At 41.3% G+C, this 13,045-nt stretch overlaps 1 protein-coding gene across 1 annotated transcript; it reads left to right on the top strand.

Moving 5' to 3' along the window:
- Positions 1–10,007: 10,007 nt before the first annotated feature.
- On the top strand, positions 10,008–12,286 carry LOC138889417 (uncharacterized). Its single transcript, XM_070172726.1, has 5 exons — positions 10,008–10,618; positions 10,721–11,042; positions 11,131–11,462; positions 11,542–11,941; positions 12,059–12,286. Exons 1-5 carry the CDS (start codon positions 10,008–10,010, stop codon positions 12,284–12,286), a joined length of 1,893 nt encoding a protein of 630 aa, XP_070028827.1.
- The last annotated feature ends 759 nt before the right edge of the window (positions 12,287–13,045 follow it).

The following is a 13,045-nucleotide window of genomic DNA, read 5'->3' as shown; positions in this document are numbered from 1 at the left end:
TGCGGGGATCAAGCCTGATGATAGAAGCACTCGAATCCTATTGGGAACTTGTTGACTAAGGTTGATGATATTGAAGTTGGTAATGGTCTAAGCAATACTGATGTGAAGCTCAGTGGATAAGATGTCAGTTTTGATAAAGTGGGAGGATGCTCCGTTCCTTGGTTAGCAAGAGAGAAGCTTGTGGTGGCTTATTTTGTTGTCATTTCTGTTGTTCGGATTATTAGAATTGTAATTCGGATATTGTTTTGTGTCAAACTGTCTTATCTTTCCGCTTTGTCATAGTGGTTTGTTTAAGTTTTATCCAGGTTGTTTTAGGATTTTATTCTGGTTTGTTTTTGTTTGTTTTGTTATTCAAACCATTTCACCGGTAGTCTAATGCAAAATCCGGTCTTTTATTATTTTCAGTCATCTTTTTGTTTAGTCCTTTTATCATTTTTATTCAACGCCGATTCTAGTGACATGACATGCGCACACAGTTTGGGCCTAATCTTAAAAGTTAATCATAAAACCCCGGAAAGGTGATCAGAGCATTTAAAGGAAATAAGGACGGTTTGAGATTATTCGGAGCTCGAGTCATGTGGAACTAGGGCAAGTAAAACACAAAGAAAACCGTTTAAAAGCAAGATTCGCCAAATTGGCATGAGGGTCGTTCATGATAATGAGAGTGAGAGTGTCGCCCAACGGTGCTTTAGAAATGACAAATGATAAAGCAGATGTTGAATATAATTGTCAAGTCCAGCACTATCAGAAGAGGCTACAAATCTTTGTTTAAATTGTGTTGTTTGCACTTGACATGTTTTGAAGACTGGAATGACGAAGGCATTTTGTTCTGCTATCTAAACACATTATCCTTCGTTAACCCCTTTTGAGCCTTATTATTTTTCTTTCGTACCCCTCTTTCAGAATCAGTAGAAACGACTAGAAAACGCAAGCATGGCAGGTAAACAAAAAAGAAAAAAAAAACGAGAAAAAAAGCGAAAAAGAAAGAAAAGAAAGAAAAGAAAAGAAAATAATAGGTAAATGAAAAAAGAGGAATTGAGAACTACGTTTGACCTGATTCCTCAAAGAGGATACGTAGGCGCTTCACGGCTCGGTCATAGGGTGCATAGGGTGCATAATGTGCATAGTATGCATAATGTAACATAGTATAACAAAAATAAAAAATCCCCAAGCTAGAAACTGGGGCAAGAGTTGCGCTTGTTGTAAGCAAATATACGAAGGTTGTAATTTTGAACCCCAAGTTTATTTTGTTTTGAGCCTTTAATACCCTTTCTTTCTACCCTATCCAAAACCCCACATTACGGTCCAAAGAAAGACCTTTTGATCAGACTTCAAAAGATGCCAAGTCAGACAAATGAGAGTCTTGCCGGTGAACATAACACTCTGTTCCACAGCAGAAAGGACTCTAATCCCCAGCAGAGAGAATCATACCGGCAACACTCCAAATCCCCGGTTGGAAAGTGATACAAATGAGAGAGTCTTATCGGTGAAAATTTTTACGGACACCATAAGGCGATGAAAGCAGAGAGAAAAACCAAAATGAGAGAGGCTTGATAGTGAAAACCCTTCGGGCACTACAAGTCGAATAAGATTGAGAATCAGATGGGGAATCGCCAAATGAAGATCTTGAAAGACGATTGACGGCAGAGGATAGGCCACATGTGCATGTCATGATTATTAGAGTCGGTATCTGCGTTTGATAGGCTTTTATTTATAGTTTCTTTTGTTAAAGAGTCATCTTTTTCCTTTGTCTTTTATTCTGTTCCTTTTTATCTTTCTCCTTTCATAGAAAAATTCCCCAGTAGAGTCTGTTTGGTCAGAACAAGTGAGAAATAACTTCAAAATATGCCATCACCTTTCCAATTATTCAAGATAAGATCTGACTAGTACATCCAAGTGGTATAGTCAGCAAGGAAAAAGCGTGAGGCCAGCGTCAAGAAAGATATCCCCGGCAAAAGGGAATTGACAAAAGGATTGACGAGTGTCAAGAGGGATATCCTTGCCGAAATCAAAGGTGATAAACCTCAAGGCCAAGGCCCGTGGACAAAACAAGGAGAGCAATGAGCATGAAGAGGGATATCCCCAGCAGAAAGGGAATATCCCCAGCAATTAATATCATCCCCAACAAGTTTTGGAACACAGAGCAGGGAAGGAGAAAGGGAAAAGCCATCCCAGTAGGAGTATCACAACCAACCACCGCGTTTTAAACTAACAAATTTTGTTTGATTTGAAACAGGTAAAAGAAATGGCATTGATGACGGGAATGCATGTCACAAGAGAGATTATCAAACTGGGGCAGAAAATTTTCCTTCCATTTAGAAAATTTTCTGGAAGTCAGGTACCCATTCGGGGAAGAATAAAGATAACACCAGTCTCAAGGGAAGTGGTCTTTGAACCAGTGTTGCCCCCAACATAATAAGTTTCAATGGAGGAAGTTGTTCCCCAGCGGACGGAACAAAAGGATGAAACTTATGCTCGAAGAAGCACAGGGTCGGCCAGTGCCATTCCCAGCAGCCTTCCAAAGAGTGAAGCACTAGTTTTGAAGAATCAAAATCCCCCAACAGTGTTATCCTCGACAGCGTTATCCCCAGCTGATAACATTTTATCCCCCAACAGGTAAATAAATAATTCCCCAACAGTGTTATCCCCGGCAATTGCGAGGGAAGACAACACAAGTTTTTAAGGAAATGGCTCACGAATAGGAGACGCACTTCCTAAATTAAAATTTCATGCATAGGAGACGCACTTCCTAAATTAAGTTTGTAGAAGACGCACTTCCTAGCTTAATATCATTAAAATTTTACCCCTAGGAGACGCACTTCCTAAGTTTATTTTACCCATAGGAGACGCATTTTCTCCTAGGTTTATTGTTACCCATAGGAGAGGCATTTCCTCCTAAGTTTGTCTTACCTATAGGAGAGGCATTTCCTCCTAAGTTTATTTTTACCCATAGGAGACGCATTTCCTCCTAGGTTTAATGTTACCCATAGGAGAGGCATTTCCTCTTAAGTTTGTCTTACCTATAGGAGAGGAATTTCTTTATAAGTTTATTTTTACCCATATGAGAGGCATTTCCTCCTAAGTTTGTTTTACCCATAGGAGAGGCATTTCCTCCTAAGTTTAGTTTTACCCATAGGAGAGGCATTTCCTCCTAAGTTTGTTTTACCCATATGATAGGCATTTCCTCCTAAGTTTATTTTACCCATAGGAGACGCATTTCCTCCTAGGTTTATTGTTACCCATAGGAGAGGCATTTCCTCCTAAGTTTGTCTTACCTATAGGAGAGGCATTTCCTCCTAAGTTTATTTTTACCCATAGGAGACGCATTTCCTCCTAGGTTTAATTTTACCCATAGGAGAGGCATTTCCTCCTAAGTTTGTCTTACCCATAGGAGAGGCATTTCCTCCTAAGTTTGTTTTACCCATAGAAAAGGCATTTCCTCCTAAGTTTGTTTTACCCATAGGAGAGGCATTTCCTCCTAAGTTTATTTTTACCTATAGGAGAGGCATTTCCTCCTAAGTTTAGTTTTACCTATAGGATACGCACTTCCTAAGTTTAGTTACCCCTAGGAAACACACTTCGTAGTCTGGTTCATTTAAGTTCATGCATAGGAGACGCACTTCCTAGTCTGAATCATTTAAGTTTCACCCCTAGGAGACGCACTTCCTAGTTTGGTTCATTTAAGTTCATTTGTAGGAGACGCACTTCCTAGTTTGAATAATTGAAGTTTCACCCCTAGGAGACGCACTTCCTAGTCTGGTTCATTTAAGTTCATTTGTAGGAAACGCACTTCCTAGTTTGAATCATTAAAGTTCCACCCCTAGGAGACGCACTTCCTAGGTTGGGTCTTTCAGGTTATATTTTGCTTTAGGAGACGCACTTCCTGATTTTAGTTCATACAAGTTTTACTCGTAGGAGACGCACTTCCTAGTTGGGTTTATCCACCCTCGAATAGGATATTTTGGGTTCATCCGCCCTCGAATAGGATATTTTGGGTTCATCTGCCCTCGAATAGGATATTTTGGGTTCATCTGCCCTCGAATAGGATATTTGGGTTCATCCGCCCTCGAATATGATATTTTGGGTTCATCCGCCCTCAAATAGGATATTTTGGGTTCATCCGCCCTCGAATAGGATATTTTGGGTTCATCCGCCCTCGAATAGGATATTTTATTTTTCAAAGTTGTTGAAGTCAGGAGCCCGCCTGGAGAATAGAGGCTGATTTATTTTAAGAAGTTGTCGAAGTCAGGAGCCCGCTTGGAGAACGGAGGCTAAATTATTTTTAGGAAAGTTGTAGAAGTCAGGAGCCCGCCTGGAGAACGGAGGCTAAATTATTTTGAGAAAAGTTGTTGAAGTCAGGAGCCCGCCTGGAGAATGGAGGCTGAATTAAATTTTAAGAAGTTGTCGAAGTCAGGAGCCCGCCTGGAGAACGAAGGCTAAATTATTTTTAGGAAAGTTGTAGAAGTCAGGAGCCCGCCTGGAGAACGGAGGCTAAATTATTTTGAGAAAAGTTGTTGAAGTCAGGAGCTCACCTGGAGAATGGAGGCTGAATTAAATTTTAAGAAGTTGAAGAAGTCAGGAGCCCGCCTGGAGAATGGAGGCTGAATTAAATTTTAAGAAGTTGAAGAAGTCAGGAGCCCGCCTGGAGAACGGAGGCTAAATTATTTTGAGAAAAGTTGTTGAAGTCAGGAGCCCGCCTGGAGAATAGAGGCTGGTTTATTTTAAGAAGTTGTCGAAGTCAGGAGCCCGCCTGGAGAACGGAGGCTAAATTATTTTTAGGAAAGTTGTAGAAGTCAGGAGCCCGCCTGGACAACGGAGGCTAAATTATTTTGAGAAAAGTTGTTGTAGTCAGGAGCCCGCCTGGAGAATAGAGGCTGATTTATTTTAAGAAGTTGTCGAAATCAGGAGCCCGCCTGGAGAACGGAGGCTAAATTAGTTTTAGGAAAGTTGTAGAAGTCAGGAGCCCGCCTGGAGAACGGAGGCTAAATTATTTTGAGAAAAGTTGTTGAAGTTAGGAGCCTGCCTGTAGTATGAAGGCTGATTTATTTTTAAGAAGTTGTCGAAGTCAGGAGCTCTCCTGTAGAACGGAGGTTGTAAAATTTTAAGTTGTCTAAGTCAGGAGCCCGCCTGGAGAATGGAGGTGTTAAAATTTAAATTGTTGAAGTCAGGAGCCCGCCTGTAGAACGGAGGTTGTTAAATTTTAAGTTGGAGTCAGGAGCCCGCCTGGAGAATGGAGGCTGATTTATTTCTAAGAAGTTGTTGAAGTCAGGAGCCCGCCTGGAGAATGGAGGTTGATTTATTTTTAAGAAGTTGCTGAAGTCAGGAGCCCGCCTGAAGAGAGGAAAGGCGTTTTATTTTCAGAGTTGTTTATTGAAGTCAGGATCCCGCCCGGAGAGCGAAGGGTTACAACAAAAATCCCCAGCATTCAATCCAAGTTAGAAATAGCAGAAGCTCGCCTCAAGAATGCGAGTCAACAGTCTGAGATGATCGACAGAAGCTATTCACAAAAACAAAAACAAGAAAAGAAAAAAAAGCAAGCATAAAAAAAATGAATCCAAAGTACGGAAGTGGAGAACAGATGTGGTCTGCTCAAGAACTAGCACCTACAACTAACAAGTATCAAAGTTCAAATCCAAAGTCTGTATGAAGCACCATTCAAGACTCAAGATCAAGTTTCAAAAGACTTATAGATAGGAATCCTTGTAACTAGTAGCTGATAGGCTTAGTTAGTCTTTTTCATTTTTCATTTTTTGTAACAGCAGGACCGCGGACTGGAACCTCAACGGAATGGTACCTCAATCGGCTCTTCACCTCGGTACACTCTACCATCTCTCTCATTTCTGAACTACACGTGGCCTGATTCCTTTATAGTCAAGGATATGTAGGCAGCTCAGATACCAGGGCTCGGTCACATTCCCTTCCTTTCCTTAGTGTAGACCCTCCAAATAATGGTCGGGTCAAAAACATGTCTAGTCGTTCTTTGTCGGAAAACTCTTCGTATTTCCAGTCAAAGAGGGGCAGCTATAGACGTGTGATTTTTGACCCTCCCCGGGAATTTTCACATTTTTAGCGTGAATATTTAAATTGGGTCTAATATAGCTATTTTGACTATTTTTACTTTATTTCGTCACAAAAGAAAAATTACAATATATATATATATATATATATATTTTTTTTTTATCTTATGTATTTATCATAAACTTGAAAAAATACAAAAAAATAGTACCTTATTTTTGTACTTTATATAATTTCGAAAATTATAAAAATAGTTTTATTTATGCTTTGTAGCTATTTTAATCTTGAAAAAAATACAAAAAAAAAAAGAGAAATAGTTTTGTGTTAAATGTTAGTCTTATTTTGGTAGTTATTTTGCTTGCATAGGATTAATTGAATAACATCGTGTTTTTATTCTCGGGTTTGGGCAAAGAATAATATTTGGGTTCAAACTACCCGTTTTTAAGCCTAATTTTCGGACCTAGCCCGTAATAATCCGAGCCCGCCACACATGGGGGACACGCATGGGGAACACGGACGGAACACCACACACGGGGAACCCCACCACGCATGGGGGACACAAGTCTTGGACCCCTACACACGTGAGGTCCATGTTCTTTGAACAAGAGATGGAAAGGGACCACTATTTCATCTTCTTCTTCTTCAAAAAGGAGAGGGAGGAAGAACCCTAAGAAAAAAGACCCTAGTCCCCTTGCTTCCTCTTCTCGGTGACAACAACCACACACGACTAAAAAACCCTCATGCCATAACCATCGCCACCCCTTCGAAACTCCATCCTCGCGCACCACCATACACATCCCGTCGACCACCCTCCGTCGTTGTTTCTGTCCAAACGACCCAGTCGCCATAACCAGCCCTAACTCCCACCGTCGTCCATCACCCACGAACACCTCCATAACCCACGACCCCTCGTTTTTTGAGCAGCAGCAACCACTGCTGCATCATCGACCATCCTCCTGTCCAAACTTCCTTCGTCGACCACAAGCGATGCCAAGCTCCGGTCGTCCACCACCAAACGACCCGTAAGCTTCACGCCAAGCAGCATTGTGGCTGTTTCCCCATCCTCACGCCCACCAGCTGAACAGGAATTCATGGAGGTGAGCGACTCGACCTTGTGTTGAAGTCGAGCGTTTCAGTCCAAAGTCCAAGAAGTTGAGCCGAGGTGTCCGTCGTAGCCGAGTTCGAAGAGGTTTGGTCGAGCTTCGTTGAGGCTCCAACGAAGCATTCCGTTTTTCTGTCCGAGGTTCTCATTGTCGCCATTTGAGGTCCATTTCTCACTCTTCTTGGTCTTTGCTATTAACCTGTTAAATGATATGAAAGACATTGGCACCAGTAAATGCCTCAGGAGTGTTGGTTTGTGCAGTGATTCACGGCACTATTGTTACGCCACTATCGATATGCTTTCTTTGGATTACTAATTTGTTTGTTTGGATATATTGTACTCTTTTAAATGATTTTTAGTCTTTTTTATTATTCTGTTTGTGTTTACTTTAATTGTTTGCTCGTGCGTTCTTTTAAAAGATAAAGGAATTATGTCTTTGTGTGTAGCAGGTTTGCACACGTTTTCCCCCAAGGTAATTGTAATAATTGTTCTACCACTTAGTGATAAAATTGATCTCGTATCTATATGTTTAGGGAAGAAAAATTCGTTAGTAGTAACATCTTGTCCATAAATTTGGCATCACAAAGATTAGGAAAATAAGTCAAATGCGCTACTTGATTTAGGCGCGTCCTTTAAATTGATTTTCTTTTATTTATTAAAATCCGGGGGCGCATTTCATGTGACACGATTCTAATTTCCCGCACGGTTAAATAGAACGTGTCGTGACTCATGGGTGCATTTCATGTAGCGTGGCTTGCAATATATTTTAATAACCTTGAATTAACTCTTTAAATAAATAAAGTAAAATGTAGTTACTTTAAGCTTACCCTTTTAAAATAAAAATGAGACGAGCCTCGCCAAATAAAAACGCACAGATTGCGGGGCCCTCACAAAAATATGTGTTAATTACTTAGAATTCGGGAGGGCCGTTTAGCGAATTTCACGGCCTTCCCAAAATAATAACGCGATAGTCTCTTTAGGCGCGTGTTTAATAGTTTACTTTCTTAAGCTTGGTTGTGCATTTCATGCGACCCAAATCCAAATCCCAAAACATCAAATAAAATGTGTTCCGGATTGTGGGTGCATTTCATGTGACGCAATCCAAAGACATATTTTAAACGATGTTCACATTCTTTTAAAAATAATAATAATAAAGTGGTAAAAAGTTAAAATTGGCACACAGGTTCATAGTTGTATTAAAATCAGACTAATAAGCCGAATATGATAGTTGAGCGACCGTGTTAGAACCACGGAACTCGGGAATGCCTAACACCTTCTCCCGGGTTAACAGAATTCCTTATCCGGATTTCTGGTACGCAGACTGTAATATGGAGTCATTCTCTTCCTCGATTCGGGATTAAATTGGTGACTTGGGACACCCTAAAATCTCCCAAGTGGCGACTCTAAAATAATTAAATAAATCTCGTTTCGATTGTCCTTTAATTGGAAATAATAATAATAATAATAATAATAATAATAATAATAATAATAATAATAATAATAATAATAATAATAATAATAATAATAATAATAATAATAATAATAATAATAATAATAATAATAATAATAATAATAATAATAATAATAATAATAATAATAATAATAATAATAATAATAATAATAATAATAATAAAACATGTAGAAATTCACTTAACTGTATAGGTGCATCACACCCCAACGTGAGATTACCTGTCTGTTATTTATTTCAAACTAACCGTTTGCTTGCTGCTAAGTCCAGGTTTTTAGAAAGGTGGTTTGGTTTGGTGGAAGTCAGGCCTCACATTTATACTTTACGACGTCGAAATGAAGTGTTCAGCTGCCCGTCACTAAGTCAAGAGAAAATATTCATACCTACTTCACGAGATCAAAGGGAAGTGTAGAGATGTCTTTAGAAATTCCTTTGCCAACAATTCCTGTCTCCGAAGAGAGTTCAATCTCGGCCATCCCAACTTCCGAATCAACAACTGCTGAAGAAAACAGAATCTTGCGGCTTCGCATGTTGGAAATGTTGGATGATTGGAACAATGGAAAAGAACCGCCGAGTGTAATCCCTGGATTCCCCGAGCTGTTCTCTAGGACGAGTGGGACTTCCAGCGTCCCCATAAGTTATCCAACTACCCCATTCAGGTATCCTACCATTTCAGCCCACTCCACTGGATCACCCTCCAATTCTTATCCCCGGGTGTCAACAACAGATGTGGCTACAAACATATTCACTGCACCGCCCTGTCCAATTGCGGCACAACCCACTATACACAGGCCTAATTTTGACTCTTCCTCATTCACATTTCAAGAACCATCCTTCTCGCTGGAACCAACTCGGTTCACCACCAGTGCTCACCCTCAGCAGCCTCAATACGAGCTTACGCCTGGGCAAGACCAAAATCCCAAAGCTCTTGAACAAGAAGAAACGGCGAAAAGAATGAGGAGCCTCGAGAAGAGTTTAAAAAATATGCAAGGGTTAAGCGGGCAGAAGAGTGTTTCCTATACTGATATGTGCATGTTCCCTCACGTGCACCTACCCGTAGGGTTCAAAACACCGAAGTTTGAGAAATATGATGGGCATGGCGATCCCATTGCTCACCTCAAAAAGTATTGCAACCAATTGCGTGGGGCTGGCGGCAAAGAAGAATTGTTGATGGCATACTTCGGAGAAAGCTTGGTGGGCATAGCCTCAGAATGGTATATGGATCAGGACATATCTCGATGGCACATTTGGGACGATCTTGCCAGAGATTTTGTGAGGCAGTTTCAGTATAATATTGACATCGCCCCAGACAGGAATTCTTTGTCGAACTTGAAAAAGAAACCCTCAGAAAGCTTCAGAGAATACGCTATTAAATGGCGCGAGCAAGCATCAAGGGTAAAACCTCCCATGGATGAAATAGAAATGGTCACTACTTTCCTCCAAGCTCAAGAATCAGATTACTTCCAAAACATGATGTCGGCCATGGGGAAACCTTTCGCAGAAGCAATTAAGATCGGAGAAATGGTAGAAAATGGGCTAAAAACGGGTCGAATTCTAAGCCAATCTGCTATCAGAGCTACCTCCCAAGCCATTCAGGGTGGGTCTGGAGGAATAGCAAAGGGAAAGAAAAGGGAAGAAACATTCATGGCATCGTCGGGTAAAAGGAGAAGTTATACTCCCGGACCCCTTTTCTCAGAGAGGACCCCACAGCACTACTACCCTCACCAAGATCTGGCCTATACTCCTCAGCCATACTCGGTCATGAATACTCAGCCTTATGTCCGGCCACCGCAACAAGCGAATCGGAGCCAAGCTCCACCTCCCAGAAATCAGCCTCCTTACCGAAACCACTATAATCCACAACTACCCCAAAATAATTTCCGTCCTCAAGAACCACCCAGAAGACAAACTTTCATACCTATTGGTGAACCGTATTCTACCCAATTCCCAAAACTAGTCCAGATGGGTTTCCTGCAACCAGTCCCTCAGACAAGGCACAATCCAGCATCACCGGCTTACAAAGCCGGTGTCAGGTGTGCTTATCATTCGGGAGCAGAGGGGCATGATACCAATGATTGTTGGACTTTAAAAAGGGTGGTAGAGAACTTAATAGAATAGGGAAAGATAGTATTAAGGGACGAGGAGGTACCAAATGTGACCAACAATCTGTTGCTCGCTCATAATAATGGGCCGTTGATTGGGATGATCTGTGAGGACAAGGAGTTTGATCCAGCCCTAAAAGCTATAATCGCCATTGTCAGGGCAGAGAGAAAGCCTAAAGCAGCCCCGAAGCAAGATAAAGGGGAAAAGAAGACTAATACTGTCAAGACTGAACTCGAAAAGAAGGCAGAGACAAAGACAGAAAAGATGGTGCCTTCGAAGAATGAGGTTCTTTATATTCCACGAGGTCGATCAGAGAAGCCACGGAGATTCGAAATAAAAAAGGGCAATACCGATGTACGTGTCGAAAGGGGCCTATGTGGTCTGGGGGACGATTAAACCGCCTTGGCTGAATGAGCCAGTGGTTATTGAACGCATGCCACAGAATCCAATGACAGACCCGTCTACGGTACCGTGGAATTATCAACAAACATTGGTTACATACAAAGGGAAAGAAATCACGGGGGAACTTCCAGAAAATACTTCTGCTGGGAAATATTCAGATATTCGAGAAGTGAACAATGCCACACGGAAGCGCTTCCCACCCAAGAAGCCTGTAAGTGCTAAAGAAGCAGAGGCTTTCTTCCAGAAGATGAATATGCTTGACTTTGAAGTGGTGGATCAGTTGCGCAAATACCCTGAACAAGTGTCTATGCTATCTTTGCTAATGAGGTCCGCCGAACATCAGAAGATCCTGCTCAAAACCTTGAATGAAGCGTATGTGCCAGCAGAGACTTCAGTTGAACAACTTGAGAGAATGACGGAAAGGTTCTTTGCGGTTAATCTGTTTTTTTAGCAATAATGATTTGCCTCCGGAGGGAGCAGCTCACAACAAGGCTTTACATCTGACAGTCAAGTGTGAAGACTACTACGTCAAGCGAGTAATGTTGGATGGGGGCTCGGGTGTTGACATTTGCCCGCTCTCCACACTGCAAAGAATGGAAATTGGGACCGGAAGGATTCGCCCCAATAATGTTTGTGTAAGAGCTTTTGATGGTATCAAGAGGGACACCCTCGGAGAAATAGACCTGATATTGACTATCGGGCCGGTGGAGTTCGAAGTAACCTTCCAGGTACTGGATATGGACACATCTTACAATTTTCTCCTCGGAAGGCCTTGGATTCATGCTGCAGGGGCTGTACCCACCACTCTCTACCAAATGGTGAAGTTTGAATATGAATACCGGGAAATTGTGGTCCACGGAGAAGACGAACAATCTATTTATCGGGACCCATCCATCCCATATCTTGAAGCAAGGGAAGGGAGTGAGCACACAGTTTATCAGGCTTTTGAAGTTGTGCTGGCAGAGCAGTATGAAGAAGGAAAACCTTGTCCCCAACCTTTCTTGTCCAACGCTTCAATCATGGTTGCTAAAGAAATGATCCGACAGGGATTCAAACCAGAAGAAGGACTTGGAAAATCGTTGCAAGGAATAACTGAACCTATCACTTTGCCTTCCACTAAGAAACTCTTTGGGATAGGCTTTCACCCTACTCCAAAATATGAATATTGGGCGAAGAAGAGAAGAAATGAGGGATAGAAGTTACCTCAACCATTGCCACATTTGTACGAAACTTTCGTCAGACCAAAGTACACTGAAGAAGAAGATGATGAGGCTTTTACGGCCGAAAATATTAAGGAAATATATGGGGTGATGAGAGAAATGCTTTACGAAACCCACATGGTTCAGTTGGGAGAAGGAACAAGCACCGCCGAGGTGCTATACATGGGGCCAAATGCTAAGCTTCAAAATTAGGAGGCCACACCGTTCCCAGTTAGGCAGGAGTCCGGGTAGACTTGTCCTGCCACCTTTCCTGCATCACGAGTTATCCCAGGGTGTAACTCGGATGTTTCTCTTTAGTTTCCTGTTTTAATTTCCTGAAATATAAACCCTGTTATCTTCCCAATTCCAAGGAATAAAATCAGTATTTCATCATTTTTTCTTTATTCTTTCTGATTTTTGCTATTTTTCTTTTGTCTTTTCCTTTCAGTTATAATAATGCGGCTTTAAATAATATGACATGCTTGCGGACTTCACGCCCAGATTCAAACTAGCTGTTTAATTGTGAAATAATGAACCAAGAACCGGAATATGACGAAGAAGAGGCTTTTAGGGAAATAAATCGAGAACTGGAACACTTTGAGAATAAACCTAAGCCAAATCTGAATGACACCGAACCAGTTAACTTGGGAACTCTTGAAGAAATCCGAGAAACCAAAATAAGCATTCACACAGATGAGAAAACGTGAGATGCAATCATTCAACTCCTCTTTGAATTTAAAGATGTGTTTGCTTGGT

This window comes from Nicotiana sylvestris, chromosome 1, assembly GCF_000393655.2.
Source record: "Nicotiana sylvestris chromosome 1, ASM39365v2, whole genome shotgun sequence".
Classification (NCBI taxonomy): domain Eukaryota; kingdom Viridiplantae; phylum Streptophyta; class Magnoliopsida; order Solanales; family Solanaceae; genus Nicotiana; species Nicotiana sylvestris.
This window is presented reverse-complemented; position numbering and strand designations above follow the sequence as displayed.